The 27,295-nt window shown below is 40.3% G+C and overlaps 1 protein-coding gene across 6 annotated transcripts in view; it reads right to left on the bottom strand.

Moving 5' to 3' along the window:
- The window catches only part of ELMO1 (engulfment and cell motility 1), a 526,171-nt gene that overhangs the window by 379,016 nt on the left and 119,860 nt on the right, over positions 1-27,295 (bottom strand). For all 6 annotated transcript variants that reach the window (XM_072783482.1, XM_072783477.1, XM_072783480.1 and 3 more), the window contains 2 exons: positions 23,754-23,794; positions 22,527-22,599 (listed from right to left, as the gene is read on the bottom strand). In XM_072783482.1, coding sequence (XP_072639583.1) covers positions 22,527-22,599; positions 23,754-23,794 — 114 coding nt within the window. The remainder of the gene's footprint in view (positions 1-22,526; positions 22,600-23,753; positions 23,795-27,295) is intronic.

The following is a 27,295-nucleotide window of genomic DNA, read 5'->3' as shown; positions in this document are numbered from 1 at the left end:
ACAGGCAGAGGGAGCAGCAGGCTCCTCGCAGGAAACCTGATGTGGGACTCGATTCTGGATCCCAGAATCATGCCCTGAGCCAAAGGCAGACACTCAATGGCTGAACCACCCAGGCATCCCTCCACCACACTGTTCTGAGCCGCAGCCTCAGCCTGCCCTGGCACAGGACCAAAGTGACAAACAGCCCCAGAGCTCTGCAACAATTGAGCTCTGCAGCTCACAAGACCATCCAGAACCACTTCTGGTTCACCTGCTCCTGCCCTAAGGGAAAGGGCCCATTTATGAGAAGTAGGAGGGAAGCCATAGGAAAGCAGGCTGTGGACTTAGCATGGGAGGGAAGGTACCCAACAGTGAACACCAAAGAAAGAATGGGCTTTAGTTGGAATCCACATGAGTTGCCTTCATGCCATCCTCTCTTCTCCCTCCTTGCACCAGGAGTGAAATTCGAGTTTAAATAGAGTCTTCTAGAGGAGTTAGTAGGGATGATAGATGTAAGAGGAGGTAAGTAAACAGTTAAACCTTTATTTTTTAAAAATATTTTATTTATTTATTCATGAGAGACACAGAGAGAGAGAGAGGCAGAGACATAAGCAGAGGGAGAAGCAGGTTCCCTGAGTGAAGCCTGATGCGGAACTCCATTCAAGAACCCCAGGATCACGCCCTGACCCAAAGGCAGATCCTCGACTGCTGAGCCACCCAGGCGTCCCAACAGTTAAACCTTTAAATAGTATTAAAAACTCATCTGCATTTTAGCTTTTCTCTGCCTTTTTCACTGGAGCACCCACACTGCACTCAGACATCCAGGCCTTGTCTCCAGAAGCTGTCTGTCTTGTCAGGGTGGGTGGGTGGGACAAAAAAATAACTCTACCTTGGTCGAAAGCACCAGTGACGTAGTCAGCAATAACAAGACCATGCCAATTCAATTAGGAAGGGTGTTTTCCTTAAGAGTTAATCTAAAAATAACTGCCAAAGAAAGCATTTTTTATAGACTAATTCTCTGCCGTAAACGTTCTAATACAGATGAATTAACTAATTGATATGAAGGGACAACTATTTGGTGAATTAAATGCCTTTTTCACATAGAGACTCTATAATAAGGTTTTGGGTTTTTCACTATAAAAAGATCCTGTGAAACAAGATGACATACATCAGAGAAACATCAGCTGATTTAAAAAGCCATTTAAAACATGGCTTTTAGCAAAGGGTATAGATTTAAATAAAACTGAGTTAAAAATCCAGGCTGTACAATTAGTCATATACAATCATGTTCAATGTTACTCAATCTTTCTGATATTTAATTTTGTTAATCTTAAAAAGAAAAAAAAACAGGAAATACACTGGTGAATACGTCTCAGTGTGTTTGCAGAAATTAATTAAGCTCAAAAGAATGACTTATAAACAGCAAATGATCAATAAATAATACATAAATAGCTATAAACAATGGAAGTGCTTAAAAAGGTAATTTATGACAGATACAAATTATGAGGTGCCTATGCGTACATTTTGCTAAGTGTACACTATTTACTAAATGTAATGAAAGGAAAAAAATCACAAGACTTTAATTGAAAAATGTTAACACTCTAACAAATGAAGATACATTGTTTTCATGCATGAGATAGAAAAATACCCTAAAGAAAGCAATTTCCTGCAAAATTAATCCATTAATTAGTTCAATGTTAGTTAAAATCCTAACATCAGCTTTGACAAGTTGATGCTAAAATATATATTAATCAGAGTAGAGACTAGGCAGGATGATTTTGATAAAGAAAAAGAAGACAGGTTCATCCTACTCGGTATCAAATTTTGTTTCCAAGCTGTAAATGACCAAAGCTGTATGGTAAGGACCAAAACAAAAAGCCACACAGACGCCTATATTTGAAAAAACTTGACTCACAGCAGAGGTGACAATGCAAATCATGAGCGTGGGAAAACAGGCAATCAATTAGTCAAAAAATGGTGCTAGGACCAAAAAAAAAGATAAAATTAGATCCCTACCTATTACACACACACACACACACACACACACACACTCACACACATTTTCAAAATGGATTGATGACCTATATAAAAAATCAAGCTTGCAAAAGAAAACACAAGAGACTATGTTTATGACATATGGCTAGAGAAAATGCCTTTAAGCAAAATGTGGGAACCCAAACAATAAAGGGAAAAAACAATTCAATCATATTAAAATGATTTTTCAACTTCTTTTTGGCAATAGACACCATAGAAAAGTTAACACACAGCTATGGACTAAGTGGAGATATTAAAAAAAAAAAAAAAAAAAGAGCTTGGGTCCATATCCTTTAAAGAACTCCTATCAATCAATGAGAGTACAACACTCCCCTCTCACTGCTGGACAAAGACCGGACAGGCAGTTTGCAAAAGGGAAGTCTGAATAGATAGGAACATAGGAAGTATGCTCAGCTTTCAGCAGTTAGAGAAATATTAATTAAAACCACAAGAAGCCACATGCCACCCCTTCCACGTGGCTAACATTAGGCAAGACTGTGACAGCAAGCACTGGGTAGGATAAAGGGAATAGGAACTCCATATAATGGGTGGCGGTGGCACTAGGATGATTGAAAGCACTTGGGCAATTCCTGGTGAGGTTAAGGATGGGCACACCCTCCAACCCAATGGCTTTCTACATCCTGTCCTGGGGAAACTTTGAAGTAAGGTCGCATGAATACGTGTACAAGGATATTCATTACACTGCTTTTAGTGATACCAAAATTGGAGAAACAACTGCTTATCAACTGGGGTTTATTTATGCCATGGGATATGATGCATAATTCATCTCAAACATAGAACTTTGTTGGAAAACTTAAATTGCAAAATGCTACCTGCAGTACGACAGCAATAACTCAAATTTTAAAATGCTAAACAATTCTCTATATTATTCATGGAAACATAAATATGTAGAGAACCTATAAAACATTCATGAGAATAATGTATATCAATTTCAGACTAGTATTTACCTCTGGGGAGGAGGAATAAAAAGAGAAACAGGAAAAATGACAGAGTAGGGCTTTAGCCAGACCAGCACTTTCTTTTTTTTTTTAAGATCATCTAAAGCAATAGGCAAACTGTTAATATCTATTAACATCTAGATGGTTGGGTATGTATGGGTGTCACTTACATCATTTCCTGTGCTTTTTTGGTAATGTTCGAAATACTGCATGATTAAAAAGTTTTAAATTACCATTTAAATGAATTCTGTTAAAAGGCAGTATCACTAGAGCAAAAGTCATCTGTCTGAATCAAAGTAGTGGCTGGATTTCTCACATCTATGCATTACTTTGTAATGAGGGAATAATTAAAGATAAACATGTATTTAAAAACAATGTGCTGACTATAAATTAGCCTTGCACAATCCTGCTTTTCTTTTCCCTGCCAACAGTTACATTCTTAAAACAACCAAAATGCAGTCTTTTTAAAAAGTGCCTATTAGTCAAGCCAGTGGTTTTCAAATAAGGAAATCCTTTTGTTCTAGAAAGGGGAAAAAAAAAATCCCTCAGATGATGCCTCAGAAGCTAAAATAGACAAAGAGGTATTGTATTCATATTAACATGTTTTATGAGCTGAGGTTTATAAATGTATAAATGTATTTTTATTAACATAAAAATTAAATATCTGATATTGTGGATGATTTTTACAATATTATAACAAGCTCCCACATTCAATTTAATCTGTGTTTTGTTTATCTTCTCAATGTGGAGAAAATCTGGATACATTCGCACAGCGTGCTAGTTTTCTACTGCTGCGTAACAAATTACCACAACTTTAGGAGCAACACAAACGTACCATGTCGTAGTTTCTATTGGTCAGGAATCTAGCATATTTTAGCTGGGCCCTTTACTTGGGGTCTTACTGGGTTGAAATAGAGGTTGGATGGCTCAATCCTAATTAGGAACTCAGAGGCCTCTTCCAAATTCATTTCAGTTGTCGGTGAATTTTCCTTGAGGTCGTATGACTAAGATCCCTCTTCCTCTCGTTTTTTAGCTAGCTGTTGACCAGAAACCATGCTCCGCAACCAGAGGTTGCTTTCACATCCTTACCCTGGAGCTTTCTCCACAACAGGACAGCTTGCGCCTTCTCAAGGCCGGCAGGAAAGCATCTTTGTTAATGCTTTAGCTTCTTGTAAAGGGCCCATCCGATTAGGTGAGGCCCATGAAGAAAATCACCTTTTTGATTAATCCATTCAAATGATTAAGGACTTTAGCTGTATCTGCAAATCTCTTGGACATACAGTGTAATATAATCACAGAAATGACATCCGATCACAGGTCCAGACCACACTCAAAAGAGAAAGAATTACACCGGGAATGCGACACCAGCTGGTGGGTATCTTGGATTCTCCCAACAACACACACGAAAGCACCTGTCAGTGGTAACTGTTTTTGAGAGCTTACCTTGAAGTCTCAGAAGTACTCTTCAGAAGCTTGGCAAAGGTCCATTGGAACACTTTTTCTTTCAAATCTATATACCTCACATCTAATCTCAACTCTCATTTCTGATATTCAAAGTCAGACAAAAAATTTCAAACCTCACAGAAAGAAATGGGATAAAATTGGATCTTCCCCTGTTACCAGACATTGTCCATGCTCTTAAGACAATATATCTGAGCTACTCTTGATCTTATGTGAGCCAGCACGCAGATGCAGCAGTGCTACACTTGCTTAATGATTTTCCTTGAATGGATAGATTCATGCTTGATTTAAAATAAAACAGTACAATCTTCCTAGTCAATGACACATTTATAAGAAGTGTAAATATATGCACAGGGATGGAAGAAATGAAATGCTTCATACTAAGGTCTGTTTAAAGTCAACTTAACCTGGCACTTTAAGTTAATAATGATGAAGTTATTATTATAGTTTATGTTGATTCTTTTACTTATGTTTAAATAGCTCAAAATAATATTTTAAAAGACTTTATCAGTCAAATCTGCAATTCCTGAACCACCTCCGAAAACCCCTGAGATGGAACTTACTTCACAATAATATAGAAGATCTTGGTTTCAGTTCTAAAGTTGATACTCAGAAGCTGTGTAACCTAAAACCTCAAAGCCCCTCAGACCCCTGTGGGCCTTCAATGATTAAATGAAATCACCCATTAAAGTGCCTGGCGCCTAGGGGATCCTTAATAAATGGACGGCATAAGCAGGATGACCCAGTTTCTTCTGACTCATCATTAAACTTTGATTTTATAAGGAAACAGTGAAATGATTACAAAAAGACTCAGTTTAAAGAACGGAGGACACTTTAGCATTGTTCTAAAAAACAAAAAGGGAAAGAGGGGAAAAGGCAAATAAAAAGTCCAAACAAAATAAAACCCTGATTTTAAAATTGAGTTGAAAAATAAAATAAAATAAAATTGAGTTGAATACTTTCAGCCATGAAGGGAAGTTTGACAAATAAATAAAAAGTATGACTCACTAAGGGATGACCGTGGGCTAGGCGCCTTGCATACTGTCTTGCCAGCATTCAGCCTTTTAATATCAGTACACAATAAAACGGGCTGAGTATATTAACTAACAACGTGTTAAGATGTCCACTATGTATCATGCTAAAATGAAAATTGTAAAAGAATGCGTACACTATGATCTCATTTTGCAAAAACAAATACACACCCAAACTCAAATTGTGTTTGAAGTATGTATACTAAAATGTCAGTTTTCACCGCATAACAGAATTGTGATAATTTTTTTTGAATTGTGATCATTTAAACAATTTTTACTCTTCTTCTTTTCTTCTAATATGTCTCCAAAGTGCTTATTCTGTTTGTGTACATTTTTAAAATGAACTTTGGATACATCATATCAGATTGCTGAGGAGCAGCAAATAATGGGAAAAGGACTGTTTTATGTAAGTTGTATTAAATTAATAAAAATGGTACCTGTACCTCGTTATTTTTTTCTATCTAAAAATCCAAACCTAACTACAGGGCATGTGAGTCTGAAGTTGCAAGAGAGAGGGCATCTTAACATAGAGGAAGAGAAAGAAAGGTAAATGAACAAAGACCAGGAAGAGACATTGAAAAAAAACAAAAAGTGGCTAATAACCTAAAGATGATGGTATGGAAAGATAGAATGAGAGAAAAATGAAGTCACCGACAGAAAGACTGAAAGGAAAAATCAGCAGGAAGAAACAAGGTCACAGGAGGAAAAAAATAAATAAACAGTAGGGAGCAGAGAAAGAATGGCCAAAGAGAAGAAATACATTCTAAACAATCATAATGCAAGAGGAAGCTCTTCTTTCTTATTCATCTCTTAATAAAATGGAAAATCTTAAATAGGATCACAAAATGAATCAGCTGTAAAGTTTTTTGTTTGTTTGTTTGTTTATTTTTCCCCCCACAGGAGTGAGAATTGAAGAGTATGCTTGATAACCAAGGTTTACTTGACCTACACCAGTCTCAGAGACTTCATAGGACTGCAACTAACCCACCAGGTCTCTTTCAGATCTTTCTCATTAGCTACAGAAGCAAGTTCAAGACTGTCTTTGAAAAATGAAGAGGAGTTACCAGCTCACAAGTGCAGCTGATGTAAGAAAGTGCTCTCTTTCACTTTTTAACTTTAAACTTTAGGTATGGTAAAGGAAGTAAACCAATTTCTCCCAAAATTGTACGCATAAGAAGGTGTCAATATTCAAAGTGCCTAGTGGATTCCCTCTAAATTCTTGTGAACAGTTCTGAGTTTACAAGATCACTGTTTCCCCCTCCCTACCCTCAAGAAAGAGAAACAGATATCTTTCCTCCTCCTATATTCTTTATCAATGCAGAAAATTGTCTCATTGCTGCTGCTGTATGTTTTAATAATGCAAAATCTCTTCCACTTTTCTTTATGTTTTCTTCTTCCTCTTAGCTTAAGGAGTTGAAATCTAGAAAAAGTAAAAGGCAGAGTTTAATCTTTGAATAACCTCTGAAAAGTAGTAAACCTATCTGACAGCTCTTTCCTGAAAGGTAAAAAGATATTTTTAAATTAAAAAGCCCCAAAGCTCTCTGCTCCTCTTTCCATAGAGAGGAACGTCCCCTGCCATCTCCCCCTTGACTCTGGGCAGGCTTATAACTGCTTCAAGCAATAGAGTAAAGCAGAAGATTCCAGAGAACTTGTAAGGCTAGGTCATAAAGAGCCATGCAACTTCTGCTTGGCTCTCTTGGAAACCTGGCTCTTAGGAAGTACCCTCTCAGACAGCTTCTCGGAACATGCCACATGCTGTGAGGAAGCCCAAGCCACATGCAAAGGCCACATGTAGGCACTCCAGTTTACAGTCCCAGCTGAGCTGAGCATTTGAGTCATCCCAGTCCAGAGGCCAGACATACCAGTGATGAAGCTTCCAAATGATTCGATCCCCCAGATATTTGTGTCTTTCTAAATAAGACTCCAGACATCATCAAGCAATGACAAGGCATCATCCTTGCTTGGCCATGTCCAAGCCCCTGACCCAGCGCATCAATGAGTATCACTAATCATTTCCACTGATAATAGTGGGTTTTTGTTTTATGTTTCTAAGTTTGGAGTAATGATAGATAACTGGAGCAATGCAGATTTAAAAGGAAAGGACTACACAGTAATTACTGTAAATGAACTAGAACCCCTATGTCACCCAGTGTCATGTCCAGAAAACAGCTGCAAGCAGGTGGAGGTTAAGATCCCTTTCCTCTGCACTGTCCCCAGTCTGTCTATCTAATTTTCTACCTTTCTTTTTTTTTTTAATTTCGTTTTTTTCTTTTGATCTTTGTTCATGTCTACCCCTTTAGTCTGCCCTTGGGTCACTAATTTACTATTTATTGTAGTGGGTATTTATTTCTCGTAAGACAAATATTTATAGAGCAGCTTTTAGACATTGGGATAGCAAAAGTGAGGAAATCTAACTTTGTGACCTTGTAATAAAATGTTTTTCAAACCGTGGATCACAACTATTAGTAGTCAAAAAAAATCATCCTGATGGGTCCCAGCAAACATTTTAAAAATAAAAATAAAACAGAAAATAACAGACTAAAAGTAACAACAAAAAGGCTTTCCAAGTAGTATAGTGACTATTGTTTGGTGAATCTTTTATCCTTTGACACAAACACAGGATGTCTACATTGCGTTTCCATCCTAAAACTTTGAGAAACATAGTCTAACAGCTAGAGAAAAATAAACCTCATTTCTGAAGTATTAAAAAACATGAATGAGATTGTGTTGAGCAAATTTGCAATTAAGTTGCTGGCTTTGGAACACATTGTAAGAGTCTGCAGAGCCATTCTCAGAACTAATCTCTACTGATAAAGGGTTTTGTTTTATACTGTTGTTAGCTTTGTTTAGAAGGATTGTTCCAGTGTTTCTAGGGCCATTTTTGGTAAACAAGTTCCTGCCTTCAGAGTGTGTCACTCATTCTGCATTTGAGCATTACACAGTTAAATGTTTGAGTACTTGAGTCAATCTATTCATTGGTTTAATAGCTGAACTAGAGAACATGGAATTATCATGACCTCTGGCATTTATTTTTGCCTGCAATTCTAGAAGCAGTCATATCTTACTAAATCCAAGCTAGAGAGACCAAGCAAAAAAAAAAGAAAAAGTTAGCTGCCTGTGTAATCAGCATGATAGCCTCTATCCAACAGTCAGTGGTAAACATTAAATAACATGTCATAAAACCACTGACATCTGAGTAATACCAATGGCAGTCAGTACCTCCTCTCTCCTGCAACCTCTCATTTATGTGACTCAGCTTAGACTGGCTTTTTTTCCCCCTTCATCCTGAAATAAGTATATATGCTTCCAAGTCTTCCCTAGAGGAAAAGCAGCAAATGATTTAAAATGATAGCTCCCATCCAATTCCCGAACTCTAATTAGGAAATTCTAAAACCACCCAAAAAATGTTTTTACAGAAAATTTCAGAAAGTCTACTGCCAATTTAGTTTGAGTCACTGAGAGCAAAACAGCAGGACAGAGGTGAGATGACATTCCCAGAAAGGCAATGGCTGGTAGACGCCCAATGCCAGGGCTGAAGAGCTGGGGAGCTAAGTTAGCACAATCCGAGGCGTGTACGCACATGTGTGGATGTGTGTGTGTGCGCAGGTATGTTTCAATTTTCACAAGCTGGGTTTGGCAGACTGAGAAAGGACTGTGGGAAGCACAAGTAGTACCAATCATTCCTAACCCAAACAATATCACAAGAATCAAATACCCAGGTGTGCCTTATGGCTATCATGCTGCCCATAACTCAACCCCAGCCTTTTATCTTCATCTACTGAACTGGGAAAAGTCTAATAGGTCTAATAAAATCTAAATGTTAGGGCAGCCCTGGTGGCTCAGCGGTTTAGTGCCGCCTTCAGCCCAGGGCCTGATCCTGGAGATCAAGTCCCACGTCAGGCTCCCTGCATGGAGCCTGCTTCTCCCTCTGCCTGTGTCTCTGCCTCTGTGTGTGTGTGTGTATTCTCATGAATAAATAAATAAAATCCTTAAAAAAATAAAATAAAATCTAAATGTTAATAATATTAGTAATCTTTTGGTTCCTGACTTAGAAAAACTTAAAATGTAAGGTCTGGGGAGGATTATAAGACACAGTTGCTTTGCAGGTAGTGCAATACTACAGACTGAATGTGTCTCCCCCAAATTTGTTAGTTAAATCCTAATGCATAGTGGGATGGTATTAGAAAGTGGGGCCTTTGGGAAGGTGGGCCTTTCCCCTCCTGAATGGAATTAATGCCCTTATAAAAGAGACCCTAGGGACCTTTCTCTCCCCTTCTACCATGTGAAGGCACAGCAACAATGGCCACGTATGAACCAAGAATGAGGCCCTCAGCAGACACCAAATCTACCAGCACTTTCATCTTGGACTCCTTGCTTCCAGAACTGTGAGAAATGAAATTTTGTTGTTTGCAAGCCGCTCAGTTTGGTATTTTATTATAGCGGCCTGAAAGGACTAAGATACAAGATGACCTATTTCAAAGCATTTTTTGTGTTGGCCACAATTCTTGCTCCAACCTCTATTCTTGGTGACTTGTTTCCACCATATGTACACATAATGCCAACTGCAAACGGCTGCATTCAGTGGTTCCCTGTTTTTGGAAAATGGGTCACACCACAGGGAAGTGTGACTATCATAAGTTTCTCCTTCACTTAATGAAAAGAGAGTATGCAGGGGTGGGGCAGAGAATGCCAGCAAGGTTTCTAAGTCATGGGCCATATTTTCCTTCATGGAAACTCTTAAGTATTTATTTAAGCCTCGCGCTCTCTGCTCTCCTGTGACCACTGCTTCCTCAGAGCTGCCTGAAATCAAGAACTTGAGATGCGTGAACCACATGAATATTAATGGGTCCCCATGGTGAAATAAAGTAAAACAAGTTTTCTCAGCATTGAACTACCACATAATTAAGGGTGAATTATCATTCACAACTACAGTTCAATTCTCAGCATTTGCTATTCGCTACAATGAAAATAAAAATGATAATGCTGGCTTTGAAACTGGATTACAGTCTGATTATCTGCACAATAATGATTTATTTGTACAACATAAGGAATGTGGGGAGAAGAGGGAGCTCTTATTTTTCTCTCCCTATGGCTATTGCTGTGAACTGGAGATAAATTCCTAAAGATAAATTCCTAAATTTGACCACGTCCTCAGAAATAGGTCATTTATTCCAAATAGGGAGTACTTCAATCCATGGAAGTGGTTTAATTATTTTATGAAACCTCATGAATCTTCAAAAAATTTTAATTGATATCCAACAAAGTACAGATGTCTGTGTGAGGAGGGAGAGAATGTATAGATTCTACTTATTTTGGAAAAGATAATTAATAAGCTGTGGGGGGCCAAAAGCCAACAAAACTTTTTAACAGTGATTTAAGACTCTAAGAGAAGCATTAAGATTCATTTACTCTACAGTTCCTCCACAGTGAATAATCTGAAAGTGTATGCGCACATTCTGGTAATTGAATTAACCAACATCATACATAATTTATTAAGAGACTAATTGTATTTTCTATCTTACAAAGAAAACTGCATCACATTAAATCAACAAACAGTCCTCAAACACCTACTTGTTTTGTTCAAGGAACCAGGTGGGACAATGGAACAGGGATCTACAGGCAGAAAATAAAGAGTTTTGATTGCAAGGCATTTCTAATGGAGTGGAAAAGAAAATACAAATTAGCACACAAATAGTTAAACAACGGTTCAAGACAAGAGTAAAGAGATACAGATTCTGATTAGCTAACAAATGAACCGCAGAGACCATAAACTAAAGAAGCAATAATCCTGATAGCAGTAGAGAAGAAGAGAAGACATTTACAAAAGGACCGAATTAAGAAACTAACCTCCAAAACTGGGGTTAAGATCATTTCAGGTCAGCAGTCAAGGTTTCTTCCAGTTCAAACAATTTAGGATTGGTAGGGAGAAGAGGTCAGCTGTCCTGAAATGGTGATTATTTTAATAACACTGCTTCCAGGTGTGTGTTTGTTGCTAAGATTCATCTCCCCAGAAGCAAGGAGTGTGTCATTTCCTGTCTTTACCCCCAGCACCTAATCTGGTACCTGAAACACAATGGGAGGAAGGAGCAAGATTGAGTTCCAGGAGCAAGGTTTATTTGGAGAACACTAACTCTGTCTGAAGTTGAGAGAAGAGGAGAAAGACCACAACACTGAAAATGTGGCCTGGGGTTAGCCTGCTGACACAGATTGATGGCCAGGTTAAGGGAGGAAGGAAGCTGGACCTCATTCTCTCTCACCAACAGTGGAAACCAATCAGAATGATGGCTCCAGTTCAGGGAGCACACAGGCCTACAAGCCAATAAGGATTCGTAATATGGATGGGTTTTCATCATACGTGGGAATAACAGGGAATGATCCAGAGGCTGCTCACACTTCTGGTAGTAGTGTTCAAACACGGCACTAGAACCACCCAGACTTGTTAAAAATGCTGGAACCCTAACCTTGATCTATTGAATCTAAGTCTCTAGATTTGACACATGACTTTCATTTAAGTCTGAGCGCTGCTGTTTTGGAAAATGAAAATACCCCAGGGGAACATGACACATTTACTATCTAGAAAGTAAAGCACTACCATAAATACACGATTATACCGTAAATACACTAGATATCTGGATGCTGCAAATACCTTAATTGGGCAGATTTTATGGTATATGAGTCAGATGTTTACAAAATAAAGCAGAAGAGTTCAGATCCTACTTAAAAGATTGTTTTTTAATGTGAACTCAATCATGTAAGTCCAAAAATGCAGGATGACAAGTATAAACCTAATTAATTTTAAAATCATATTTCCAATAATCTTTCCAAACACGACCCTCATCAATCATCACTTGGTGTCAGTCTAGTCTACCTCCAGACTGAAAACTCTATGAAATCAGGCACTTAATTATCTTTCTCACCCCAGCACTGTTTAACTGTCAAATTTGAATAAATCAATTTCTCCCTCTAGTACTCCTATGCCACACTCTATTACAGACTTTTTCTACTTATTTTCCTATGAATAGAAGTTAGAAAATTTTTGCATTCTAAATTAGGAGTACCCAAAAAGGAAGTTAAAGTTGGGTATGTGAGTCAGGTACCTATATGTTAACATTTTATCTGGCTGTACAGATCAACAAATTCATCAAGAAGATATCACTGTGGAAATAAATAAAGAGTAGTTTTATTTAACTGCAACATGTTATTATTAACCTTAGCCAGGATATCAAGGAGGTTAATAGATAGCAAGCTTTTTGGAGGTAGACATTTCAAGAAAATTCTTCTCCTTAGGTCCCATTATCTCCTTGGAATCAAGAGTGCCACCCCGCATTTGATGTCAATCTCTAGATATATTTCAAAATACCCTTGCATTTCTTTTCTCTCCATAGTAAATGGTTTTCTGGTCATTTCTAGCATAGTCTGACCACTCTTCCCATATGATGCATTCAGACTAATCATAAGGATTCATGATTCAGCTTAAAACCCTCTGAAGGCTCCCTGGTGATCTCAGAATAAGGTTTAAAATCCTAGGGGCACCTGGGTGGTTCAGTTGGTTAGGCATCTGACTCTTGATCTCAGGGCAGTGAGTTCAAGCTCCATGCTGGGATCCACATGGGGCATGGAGCCTATTTAAAAAAAAAAGTTTAAAATCCTTATTATGGCCTTACAAGGCCTTGAGAATTGAGGCTTGGCAAAAACCCTCAAGCCACATCTTGCTCATTTTAAGGGCCTCCACCTCTGTCTTAGATCTCTGTTTAAGGTCACCATTTTCCAGGCTAAATTAAGTTTGGATGCTTTCATCTGTCCTTTGTAACAGCTGCAATTGTAACTGGTTAATTTGGGGTAAATATTTGTCCTTCTTCCCTTCTGGACTATGAGAATCATTAAAGTTGGAACCATCTTGAGCTCAGCACAGTGCCTGGGACATAAAGGAAGTCAATACAAGGTTCTTTTATTGAATATATGCATACAGAGTTGGGTTGGTTTTTTTTTTTTTTTTTTTTTTTTCCTCCTCTTGGCATGGCTGTTTCTGTTTGACAGACCTGGATCATGAGCTGACAGATCCAGTACAAGTAGCCTGTCTCGGAGAGTCCAGTGCTTTCCAAAAGCTGGTGACAGGCATTCCAGCAGCCATTAGGGCAAGGAGCATCCATCACAGAAGTCCGGTTCAAAAACAAGTCAAAAAAGAAAGAACTCAGCAGCAAGGCACATGTGAACGTGGAGTCTTTAACAAGTCCACAGCAGGCAGCAGGTTGTGAGGAAAGACAAGGGAGAGAGCAAAGGGGCAGCACGAGAGAGAAACGCTTGGAGTCAGGAGCCCCAGGAGAGCTGAAGGCACAGGGCAAGGGGAAAAAGCAGGAACCTTTTTTCTTTGTATTCCTGCCTGCTGAGAGCCAGTCCTGGGGCACTGGCCCAGGTCTGCAGGTGGTGGCCCGGGCTTGTCACACCTGGTGGAGGGGTAGGCTTGCAGAGGCAGCCACAGCAGTTCCTGATGAACAAATCCAGAATCTTGTACCACACGCAGCAGAAAAGGGAATGTGATGTGGCTGGGTCAGGAAATTTGCGACATTCCTGGGCTCTGGTTTGCTCAAATTAAAATGCCTATCCCAGGGAAAGTTCTTTGATCAAGAGTAACTATGATCAACTTAAAGTTGGTTTAAGGGAAAGGGGAGGACTGAAAAGCCCCAGCAGGTCCTCTCACAAGGGTGCCAAGACAGGAAACAGAACGCAGAGGGGGAAATCAGGATGGGGAGCTTCTCCCTCTCCACCTCCTCTGACTCCCTCAGGGGCCTTGATCCTCACTTATCTCAATTCTTCCTGCAGGCGGGTTTCGCTCTGTGCACTTATGGCTCAGTCTACCAAGCCCTATATTTAGCTTGCAGGAAGATTCATCTGCCATGGAATGTGATTCCATATGACTTTCCTGTTCCAGCAAACACCATCACCCGACTCACCTCTCCATTTCAGATCCCCAGAAGAGAATGTGTGGGGACGCAGCTAGGCTAAGGTGTCAGCTCCTTGTACCATGAGCTGTGGGGGCAACAGGGAAACAACACATGGCACCAGGCCATAGAGCTGCTTCTCCCAGGAACCAGGGGCAGGACAGCTCCCCAGTTAAAGACACATCTCAGTTTGCTTTGTATTCTGCTTGGTGGTGGTGGCGGCGGAGGTGGTCTGTGTACTCGTGTTACTTTCTCCAGGGAAGAACACACTCTAAATGTGAGGCCTTCTGTAAACTATTAAACTGAAATACAGCCTTATATTCCTTCTCCTTAGTTAGCCCTCCCCTGTAATGATTTTTCAGTGACTTTCAAACATTTTTGACCCCAAGCCAAGGGAAAAACTAAGACCATCTGCGTATTATATATGAATGTATGAGAAGCAAATATTTCACAAAATAACATATATAATAGACTGATATTTTTATACCCTAATATAGTCCATCCTTAAAGCTCTTTCAGTTGACTAAAATGATTTCATTCCCACTAATGAGTGAGGATCTACAGTTTGAAAAATGCTACTAGTAATTCCATTGTCCTATAATTGTATTATTTAAAAAGTTTGACACTTTCACATTATACTTAAAATAGAAAGTTCCCCAATCTTTTCTCAGTAATACCTCCAACCCCACAAAATTTTAGCCGCTTTTAAAAGATGAACCAAGTTGACATGAGATGTCTTCTACACGAAACAGAAAAATGTTAACACAAATGCCCCTGCTCACTTTTATTAGATAGCCGATGTCCATCACACTAAAAGGGGCACCTTTGAAATAAAAGTCACCCAAGGCATATGTACAAGTTTGAATTGTTTTCATTGCAGCATTCTTGAGCCAGCCACATGACACCCCTGCTCTCATTTTGTTTAGCGACCAACAGAGACATGTACCCTTGTGTTAGCTGACTCCATTCAGATGCCATCCACCATCTCTGTACAAAACGGACTCTCCCACGCAGAGAGGGAACCGGTTCCCTTGGACTCACTAGCCTTGTCCCAGTGGGAAAGCAGCTCTCTGGTGATGTGTGTACTTTGCAGAATTTCTAAGGCAAAAATACTTGGTTCAGCAATGCTGCTCAAATTGGGTTACTGGGTCAAAGGTGTATGTAGAATCAAAGGCTTTCTGGAGGACCAAGGGCTGATAGAATGAGGACCTTCAGCAGAGGAAACCAGGGGGGGTAAAAGAAGAGGATGGAAAGATCTGTTTTCATCTCCAGCACCAAGAGCTGGCGTACGCCCCATTTGCGGTATGGCATGGTGAGAATTGCTAAAATGCCTGCCTGTCTCACTGAACAGCCTAAGAGCATGGAGTCAGTCTTCCCGGGTCCAATCCCAGCTTACTTACTTACACCCCTGAGCCCCTGTTGTGCCTCCATAAAACAAAACATATAATAATAAAACCTGGTTGATAGCCTTTTTTTTTTTTTTTAGAAGATTCAGTAAGAGAAACAATCCATGTGAAGCACTTGGCGGGGAGAGCTTGCCACATAGCAAGCATCCACCAAGTATTTCCCCCAACCAAGTAACTCCTAAGCTGGCCTGCCAGGGTGCTAAAACTCACAAAAAGAGTTCAGTCTTGGAATGAATATATTTCCCAAATTCAGGTTAGATGTAGTTAGCCTGCTCCAGAACCCTTTTGGCTTCCTCTTCCCTTCTATAATCACTTGGTTCTTTCCTCTCCTTCCTCAAAACCTGTGCCCATTTCAAGACCTTCTCCCCCACTAGGTCTTGAGATCATGAATGCGGAGAATGGAACATATTTTTCTCACTAAGCTCTCTGTGGGAACCCAGTATTCAATGTCTGATCACTGAAATGCATTCCACAAGATAATCAAGTGGTTGCCTGACTCGGTGGGACATACAAATCCCAGGGACACAATCCCTATCTGTCCTGATTCTGGGAGGCTCAAGGCCTCTGAAAACTGAAAGTACCTGGGAGATGAGAATGGCATAAAAAGGGGGTGCCCCTCAAATGACCTCATTTCCTCCCCAAAGGTTGCTGGGGCCAACCTTGCCAAGACAGCCCATGGTCATCTCTTACTACCCAGTAAGAATGCATTTAAATAAGATCCTGCCAAGGTATATCACGATATTTCATACACTTTGAAACAGATGGTAGTAGGGGTTAACAGTAGAGTTTACAGTCTACCAATGGCATCCTTCACCATGCCCCCATGCTCTCTGCATGCTCAGGGTTAAGGATGACCAGGCAACTTTCCAAAAAGGAATGGTATGAGTGCAATAATACTACCTTAGACAATTACACAATCCATATCGAAGGCAAATGAAAATGTACAACAGTTGACCAGTGATAGCACAAGAGTCAAGAACACTGATGCCCAACTCAGTCAAAAAGTCACATATAACTTTTGACTCCCCAAAAACTGAGCTACTAAGAGCTTACGGTTGACTGGAAGTCTTACCAATAACATAAACAGCCAATGAACACATATTTTATACGTCACATGTATTATATATTGTATTCTTACAATAAAGCTAGAGAAAAGAAAATGTTATTACAATCATAAGGAAGAGATAATGCATTTTCAGTACTATATGGTATTTATTTAAAAAAAAAGTCTATATATAAGTGGACCTGTGTAGGTCAAACCCATGTTATTCAAGGGTCAACTGCACTTTGCTAATCCCTAGTGAGTGGAAGACTACATGTGACAACTTCCTTCAGGTTATCCTCTTAGGGAATAAGGAAGCCTCAGACTAAAGCTGGTAACAAATGCTCACAGGCTGTAGCTTCCTGTATTTATTTTCTTGAGGTGGTTGCCATCAGGATCACTGGCCTGGGGTCAGTAGAGAAAAGGCATAATAAACAAGCTGGGGCGCATGCAGTACAGACTGAGGGTTTCCCGAAGGTGACCTAGAAAGCTTTGCAGAAAGACCCACCTGGGTTCAAACCTCAGCTTGACCACTGCCCATGTGTGTGACCTCAACAACCCTGTTGCTTAACCTCTCTGGGTCTCACCTCCCCCATTGTAAAATGGACACAATAACACATGCATTTACCAGATAAAAAGGAGATAATGAGCTGAAATGCTTAGCACTCACTCTATATAAAACTCTTTTTGGGAAGACAAATTCCACTGGAATACTTAAACGTACAATTCACAAAATAAACAAGTGGGATGCATCAAACTAAAGAACCTTCTTCATGGTAAAGGAAACTATTGACAAAATGAAAAGGCAACCCATGGAATGGAAGAAAACAACTGCAAATCATTTATCTGATACAGGGTTAAAATCCAAAATATACAAAGAACTCACACAACTCAATGGGAAAAAAAACCCAAACAATCCCCTTAAAAATGGGCAGAGAAACTGAATGGACATTTTTCCAAAGACATACAGATGGCCAACAAGTACATAAAAAGGTGCTTAACATCACTCATCATCAGGGAAATGCAAATCCAAACCACAATGAGCTATCACTTCACACCTGTTTGAATGGCCATCATCAAATACATAAATAAGTGTTGGCCAAAATATGGAGAAAAAGAAACCTTCATACAATTGGTGGGAATGTAAATTGATGCAGCCAACAAGGAAAACAGGATGACAGTATAGAGGCTCCTCAAAATTTCAAAAATAAGACTATCATATGAACCAGCAGCCCCTCTTTTGAATATTTACCCAAAGATAATGAAAATTGGCTATGAAAGAGACACATGCACTCCCACGTTCATTGCAGCATTGTTCATGACAGCGTGGTATAGAATCAGCGTTAATGTCTGTCAACAAGTGAATGGGTAAAAAGTGTGTGGTGCATGTATACAATGGAATATTATTCAGCCATGAGAAAGAAGGAAATCTCACCATTAGCAGAAACATGGATAAACCCTGAGGGCATTATGCTGTCAGACAGAAAGACAAATACCTTGTGGTATCACTTTAGTCAAACTCACAGAAACAGGGAGTAAGAGTGGTTGGGGCTCCTGGGTGGCTTAGTCAGTGAAGTGTCTGACTCTTGGTTTCGGCTCAGGTCATGATCTCATGGGCCATGAGGCTGAGCCCCGTGTCAGTCTCCACACTCAGTGGGGAGTCTGCTTAAAGATTCTCTCCCTCTGCCTCTCCCCCGACTCACATTCTCTTTCTTTCTCTCTAAGATAAATAAATAAATCTTGAAGAAAAGAAAAATGGTTACCAGGAGCTGGAGTGGAGGGGGCGCACATAGGGAGAGGCTAGTAAAACTATACAAACTTTCAGCTACAAGATGAACAAGGTCTGAGGATCTAATGTTAAAATACATAACTATAGTTGACAATGCTATATTATGTAATTGAAATTTGCTAAAAGAGTAGCACTTAAATGTTCTCACCAAATAAATAAATAAATCGGTGAGGTGTTAAGATGTAATTATATGGTAGGAGGAGAATCCTTTCACAGTGTATGCATATGTCAAATCACCATGATGTAAATTTAAATATCTTACAACCTTATTTGTTAATGATACTTCAATAGAGCTGAAAAAAAGATACACAATTCACTTTTTATTTTCTCTCTCTCTCTCTCTCTCTGGGACATCACCTTGAAATATAAAAGTTTCTGGGGCTGAATTTGAACTTGTGAATCTTAACTTTCTGTAAGGCATTTGCATGCAATGCTTTTGCTGAACGCTGCCCAACAACATGACAATCTCTCCCACTGCACTGAAAAGCCAAAGTGAATGGCCCACTAAGTAAATGAAGACTGTTTTGGCAAATACATTTCGATAACATGAGAAAAGTAGGGGAGGTGCCTTCCTGGGGATTCTAGAAGAGAGTCACACCACCCATCCATCAGTCACGAGATGTGTTAGCTTGTTGAGCCTGGGGCATTTTTCTTCTTTAAAATCACAGGTGATATTTTATCTCTGGCAGAGGGAGGGAGACCACCTCACATGCAAGGAAAAATCAGTAACTAGGAAGAACGTGCATAAGTTTCAAAAATTAGTCACCAGTTACCATGGTGATGCAAATATTACCTAACAGCTCACTGGGCTGTAAGTAACCAAGATGATACTAAACACGTTACTTCAAAATGGAAAATGAGCTCTATTTATAGGAGTACTTGCAAAGAAGTAGATGGACCCAACAGCAGACTCAAGGCAGCCCAGGTCTGCCCCTGTGACCCAAGACTCAAGGTCCCTCTCCTGCCCTGCGCACGTCCAGTCGAGCTCTGTGTCACATGGACACACAGCTGTGCCCAGTAACAGCTACAAAAGGAGGAGCAAGGACGTTTTGTTTACAAACAAAGGGCAGTAATTGGGAAGAGGAGTCTTCTCATTCCCTAAACTCTTATAGAAGAATAATCTCTCCTCCTGCCCATTCAAGATGGGCAGACTGGGTGACAGACTTAGGTGGCAGTCCCTTTCAAACTCAACATTAACGATTTCCTCAGGCAGCCAAGATTTTTCCCAAAAAATGATGAGGATGCCTGAGAAAATAACAATTCTTCCACTGTTCTGAGTAGCTTTAATTTTCTGAGTATGCATTAATGTTAATTAGAACAAAAGCGTCAATATTATTTGAAATTTTTTTTAAGATTTTTATTTACTTATTCATGAGAGACACAGAGAGAGAGAGAGAGAGGCAGAGACACAGGCAGAGGGAGAAGCAGGCTCCATGAAGGGAGTCCAATGAGGGACTTGATCCCAGGTCTCCAGGATCATGCCTTGGGCTGAAGGCGGCGCTAAACTGCTGAGCCACCCGGGTTGCCCTATTATTTGAATTTTTAAATTATTCAAAGAGTTGGCTGCAGGCAAACTCTTAGGTCAAACTTATGGCATAACTTCTAGTTTACGATGCACGCTATCTTGTACCTGTGGGTGCTGGTACCGAAAAAGCAGTCTCAGAGCTGTATTCCTTCAAGTGGTCCCCAGGTTTCCACAGAATTCCAGGGAGGCTCTAAAAATGCAAAATCCTAGGCCATATCCAAGGCTGGCACAAAATCTGAGTCTCTGGGGTGGGATCTGAAAGCTTACATTTCTAAAAGGTTCTCCCTTCAATGTGTATGTTCTCTAGTGTGAGAATCTCATCCTAGTAATCTCCAGTAAACTTAGAGGTCTGACAATAAGGACAGAAGACAGGACAATCCCAGGGGACACAAGCCAACGCATATTAATCAAAGGCAAGATTGTGATTCCATGACTTTTGGTTGTGGTTTTACCATAATCCAGGGTAAAAACCCAGTACGATATACATGTGTTGTATATGGGTGTGTAATGACCCAAGGATTTACAAACAACATAGGTGATGTGCTGTGACCTATTCTATTCTCATTTTTAATGCTCTCACAGCCAAAAAAATTGATATCACTACCCACCAACTGGTGACATTTGAAAACCCTATTGGAACGTTTTTGCCCCGTAATTGTATCACTTAATAATTTTTATAATTTCTCATATTATGCTCCAAGTAGTAGAAAACCATCCGAGCTTTCCAATAATACCACAAAAGTTGCAATATTTTAGTTATCTCTAAAAGGCAAACCAAGTTAAAACAAGAATTCTGCTTAAGATAGCCGCAGCAATACATTTAATGGCCAACATTTAACTTATTTATTTATACCCTCTTGATCTCACAAAGAATAACACGCGGGTCATATAAATGCGTTAGAGAATAAATGAAAAATCTTGAGAAAACGGAGCTAAGGGAAAATAAAGACAGGAAACTAAGAGTGTGTGGAACAAATCAAAGGAACAAGCAAAATTAAAGACAACACAGGCCAGGGAATCTAGTCAAATTGTTTACTCTCAGCTTTCCGTCAACCAGTATGAAGAGGAAAATGTGATCAGTTATGAAAATTCCAGATCCCATCTGGGAAGACGAAGCAATTTCTAAGTAGCATTTCCAGGCCTCTGGCTGACCCCTTCCCTGCCCCCACACACACAGTCTGGGGAGAAGGAGCCCTCACAGACCAACAGGAGCTTGTTAACCGACCGCCTCAACCTTGCACCATGACTTGATTCGTGGGTAAACTTACAGTCACACTAGGGACTGCTTGTGGGAAGGAATAAAGCCTAGAGCCTGAGGTCATCCAATGCCCCTTCCTCCAGGAACACTTTGTGTTTTTTTTTTTTTTCCAGGAACACTTTGTATTTACTTCTGTCCCAGGACTGACCAGCTAGTTGTCATGAGAACTGTTCACAGGACTGACCCTTCCCTCTGCACCAAGCTTACCAGGTTATAAAGTTCCATGAGGACAATATTGGTTCTAAGTATTTCAGTGACTTCTCCATTAAAACTGAGCTAAATGCTAAGCTCTTCTAGAAATTCCCAAAAGGCAAAGTGATAGAAGCACAAAAGTCTGAACTTCCTTTTTGATTCTATAATTCAGTACCCCTGAGATAAGGGGTCAAGCCATCAGACTTCTATGATCCAGTTTCTTATCTGTTAACCAAAGCCAGTATTGTTTATAACACAGGTTGGTCTTGAGGAAGAAGTCCACAAACAATGGGCCTGGTCCAAATGCTGGCGGACAGTGGGTGCCAAATAAATATTAGCTTTTCCTTCTCCTATCGGGGAATCTCCCTAAGACATTGCTTTTACTTACTGCCAGAATCACTATAGTTTTCACCCCTCACTCCCTCCCTCTTCTACAAGCTTGCTAAAGAACTTAAAAAAAAAAATCACCCAAGAAAAAAGCAAGTTCCCAGGAGCCATAGAACACCTTTGAAAAGGTTTCTTGTCATTGTTTCAACTACTTTAAAGAAGACTTAGAGATTGGTTTAAAAAAAAAAAAAAAGTGTGAGAAAGGAGTCATTAAACATCAAACAAATGCTTTAACCAAGGAATAGGAAAGAAAAATAATTAGTAAATTCACTGTTAGAGGGCAAATGCAGTTGCTAAGATGGGATGCAGGAACATGTCTGTCTTCACTCTTGAATGGGCTAAAAATTGCCTTGTTAATACTAAAGTAGCCATTGTTTGCTTTGCACACTCTATTTTCACGGACGGTAGAAATTTAGAATTTAGACCATCATGTCCAGTCTAGCCCTGAACAGAGGAAATATCAGTCAGGTTTTCATTTTTTTAAAGATGTAAGTGTCCAAGATTAAAAAATGTGGTTGACCTACCTTTTCCGTGATATAGAAGTTTGAACTATCGGCATGTTGCAGTGCAAAGTACTCATGGTTGGCAAGGGACCACCTGAAAAATATAAGCATAAACTGATCAGAAAAACAAATGATGGTCATTTTCATTTTTCTAGCATCAACAGAGTTAGATGCACTTGGCAGTGGGCCCATACTCAACAAGTCCCACAGCACAGCTCCTCAAACAAAATGATATTAGCCTGACCAACCATTTCCTATGTGGACCATCTTGGTCTTATGTCATGCCTAGTGCTTTGAGCACTTTCATGGCTTTGAGCAGGTGTATTTATTTTTATTTTTATTTTTTTTTTATTTATGATAGTCACAGAGAGAGAGAGAGAGAGAGGCAGAGACACAGGCAGAGGGAGAAGCAGGCTCCATGCACCGGGAGCCCGACGTGGGATTCGATCCCGGGTCTCCAGGATCGCGCCCTGGGCCAAAGGCAGGCGCCAAACCGCTGCGCCACCCAGGGATCCCGAGCAGGTGTATTTAAATACAAAGCTACATTCTTCCTCATTTTGAAGAAGTGGAGCAGAAAGAGGAAAACAAAATAAATGAATACAATTTAAATTTTTGATAATTGTGTCATTCCAACCTCTCTGTGTTCTACGGTCCCCCACCAGCATGCTTGCTGCATACACAAACATCCCAATTAAGTACCCGAGGTCTTAAATAAACTGCAAGTAGTACTCTCTTCATAATTCTGCTTTGAAAGCAGAAAAACCTCATGCAACTTCTTTGTGTGCCTCTCCTTTGGATCGTGAGGGCAGCCAAAGACAGAGAGGAAAGTCGTAACACTGTGAAGTTCACATGGAAGCAAAACGACACATGGACTGGTCTTTTAAATTCTTTTATCTTCTATGGGAACCTAAATGGTCCTCTCCATTTGTATCAGATGAGGTGTGTATTTAACCTCGGGAACTTCAGATGGCTCCCTGCTAAGTTGGATGAATGAACCACAACTTTTCAAAATAAATAAAACCAGTCCCAGCGTGCATACACCAGCCATTTCACACTTCCTGCTCTTCCAGGAACAACAGTAATTTTTTGATGTAAGAGGGCATGTAAATCTTACATAGTAATTTGTGATGTCTTTGGGCAGGTCACGTAGTGACTTATGAATAATATTTTATAACTGCTCAGGAATATTTTATTAGCTTCTCAACTTGTGGACTGAAGCAACTCAGATGAATCCTGAGTAATACTTACCCATCACAGACTTCCTTTATTATTGCAGACAGCGGTTTTTTCTGCAAAATAGCAAAAAAGGGAAATGTTGTTAGTTTCATTTCATCATTTTAAGCAAAAAGAAGAAGAAAAGGAAGCCTAATAAAAAGATATCTAAGTAAGGAGAATTTACATTTGCTATTCTTGGTTGTTGTCAGTAAGTCTGTTATTTTTTTCAAAGTGTAATCTACCAGCCATCACCACCAAATATAATGATGATTTATTGCCCTTGTGGTCCTCTTTTCTATTCTTAACGTTATCAGTTGGACAAAATAGGCATCATATTTAACTTAGCTGCATTAAAATCAGGATGAAAACACAGCAACAACGAAAGCCCCAAGGTTAAATGATAACCAGAATTCCTTGGGATTAGTACATGAAGCTGGCAACCGGCAGTTTGGTTTTATGCAAACAAGCTTGGATTCATATTTTTACGAGAACGTGTGGCAAATGGAGCATGAGGCATTGCGAAATTGTTCCTGCAAAGTGTATAGAATTCTTCTCCCAACCATGGCCCTGACAAATGCCAATCTTGCGGCAGCTTGAGCTGGACACACTTGAGTAATGAGACCATGACACCATGTGCCGTGGTGTCAACTGGCCGGCTGACTACAGCTGTGCTCCAGGCCTAATAGCCACAGCTGTGCTCCGCCTGCCTCCAGAGAGAAGGAATGCAGCAGAGAGAGAGACACACACAGCTCACCCAGTGATGTTGAAACTTCTCTACTCTGGATACAAACAGATCCTGTCTGTCCCCTGGGGTGGGTGGTAGCGTGTCAACGGAAAGAACAAATCACAGACAAGAAACAAGGGGAGAAGAAAAATCAAAGAAACACATGGTCTTGGATTTTCAGATACAAACACAGAACGCTGTCTACACGTAAACATGTTCTGCTTCTGCCCTCTGAAGGGCAACGTGGTATGGGGAAAGGAATTCTGAATCAAGCAGAATGGATTCCAATCCTAACTCTGTTAACTCGTCTGCAGTATAACCTACAATTTCTCTAAGTTGCTGAACCTCGACCAATTTATCTGTGAAATGGGCATAGGACCTATCCACTCTTCAGGGCTGCTGTAAGAATTAAAAGGGAATTAATACAAGGAACAAAAAATTCAAAAAAGGGTTAGGGTTCTGGCTTCTTACCCTCTCATGTTGCTGAAAAGGTTCCATTTTCTCCTTACACACTTGCCCTTGGACACGATGCTACTGTAACTGCCCTGTCGGTGAATTCTGAACACTGTTCACAGCCCTTTCTAAGGGCCTCCAGCCCCAGCTAGAAGCTCCAGCTCAGTCCACCAATGGTATCCCCTCAATGAACTCCCTCCACCAGAGATCCGACCTCTATGACTGAGTCCACCACCACGTGTTCAAAAGAATGGTCAACTCAACTAAAAACCCAGTGGGAAGAAGGGGCACCTAGAATCACTGAGGAATGGAAAGGTGCTGGGGTATCCCGACCTACTGCGCTGCTCTCCTTTAAAGAGGAGAAATGGAGATTGGGTTCTACAATGACACTTACGTGTTGTAGAAGCCAAGGGCTTCGCAGGAACTTGTCCACTATTTATGGCCCTACCTGTGAGTTGAGGGTGAAGGTGTTCTCACAACCAAATCACAAAGGGATTTTAGGAACAACACTTTGCCCAGAAGACAAGGACTTTGCACTTCCAACCGCCAGGGCCTTCTCCATGTTAATCGGTTTTCAGGAAGACCTACCAGTCCAGCCCCCTCCTCTTTTTTGCATCTCAAAACTGAGATCTAAATGACACGGCTGGATGTCAGCTTTAAGTTACATTAAAACAACAGATCAGATCAAGAGAGCATTGCTACTGACGTAGGGGAAGGCATCTAAAACGACAGCTCCCAGAATTAGACTTCCTCGTCGAGGTATCATAGAAGAATTTCTTAGACTTTTTTTTTTTTAATTCGGGTCTGATTCATAGATTTAGAACCAAAATTGAAAAGACAGACTATGGGGTACTATTATATTTAGAATATTTTCCTCGTCGAGGTATCATAGAAGAACTTCTTAGACTTTTTTAAAATTCAGGTCTGATTCATAGATTTAGAACCAAAATTGAAAAGACAGACTATGGGGTACTATTATATTTAGAATATTTTTCAGTTGGATATATGAAAGGAGTACAGACCACGGGGGAACTTAGAGATTTAACAAAGATTACAGAAAAGCTCTCAACTACCGGTGAGAAAAGGAATCACAGTTAACTGAACACAATGCACCCATAATGCAGCCTTCGGCGCTTAAAATGGACGTTACGTGAGGATGGGGGCTGTTTCCATGACCCGCTTCCCACACCTACCCCCTCCATTCTTCTTGTTCTAACGGAGCATTGGCCCCACCACCCAACGCTAGATCCAACAGCCTTTCAGTTCTCAGCTCGCATCAATGCAGCCACCTTATTGGACACTGTTACTACCACCTTCTTTTTGAAACCCTCTTTCCAGAGCTTCTATGGTATTTCCTTCAGTTTCCTACAGTTTTAGCCAATAAACCTTCAATAAAACCCAAGAGATCCTTCACTGTTTCTCTTTTGCCTCTGGCAACCTAACTCCAAATTTCTGTTCTGGTCTCTTCCGCTTTTACCTAATCGGTCAGTTCCTCATTCACTTCAACTGCCCTGAGCATATATAGTTCTGGCCCCAAATCCTCTCTTGCAAATCTCTGACAGCTTGCTAGATATAGCATGTCACTCTCCTGCAGGCACCTTACTAAACACACAAACAAAAAGCATCACCCTCACCCATCAATCTGCCCCAGCAATAGCACGGCCCCAAAGCTGCCCCACCCCCACCTCGATGTCTTGCTGTCAGGGCACCACTACTGCTAAGGTCCATCATTAGCCTTCATTCCTTCACTCTTCGGGTCGACTTAGTTACGAGGCTATGGAGCTTTTTCATATCATTACTTCTCATCTCCTAACTACTCTTCTAAAATACTGACACTCAGGGCACCTGGGTGGCTCAGTGGTGGAGCATCTGCCCTTGGTTCAGGTCGTGATGTCAGGGTCCTGCATTGAGTCCTGCATCAGGCTCCCCGCAGGGAGCGTGCTTCTCCCTCTGCCTCTCTCTCTCTTTCTCTCTCTCTCTGTGTCTCTCATGACGAAATAAAATCTTTATAATAAATAAAGTAAAATACTGACTCCTCATCCCAACTCCTGCTATCAGACACACTGTCCCCTAACCCCATCATCTTTAACTCTCTCTGCCTCCCTAGTCTCGGTGCTGTTCCTGAGTCAGCCCTTCATTACTAACCACTCACCACAAATTTTCAATCAAATGCTTCACTGGCACATCAAACTGTGACTCCTCTATCTTCCGTTACTTCCTACTCGACTTGCCTACTTTGGACAGTTTATTTTTTCCACATACGTTTCTAGAGAATTCGTCATTGCCTTCCCCTTTCCTTTACCCTATTTTGTGTTATACACGTTTACACTGAGTCTCATCATTATTTCCCCCACAACCTCTCTCCCCTTCATCCTTTCCAGACCTTACCACCACTTTT

Source organism: Canis lupus, chromosome 18 (assembly GCF_048164855.1).
Source record: "Canis lupus baileyi chromosome 18, mCanLup2.hap1, whole genome shotgun sequence".
NCBI lineage: Eukaryota > Metazoa > Chordata > Mammalia > Carnivora > Canidae > Canis > Canis lupus.
Note: the sequence above shows the minus strand (reverse complement) of the source record. Positions and strands in the feature narration are given on the sequence as shown.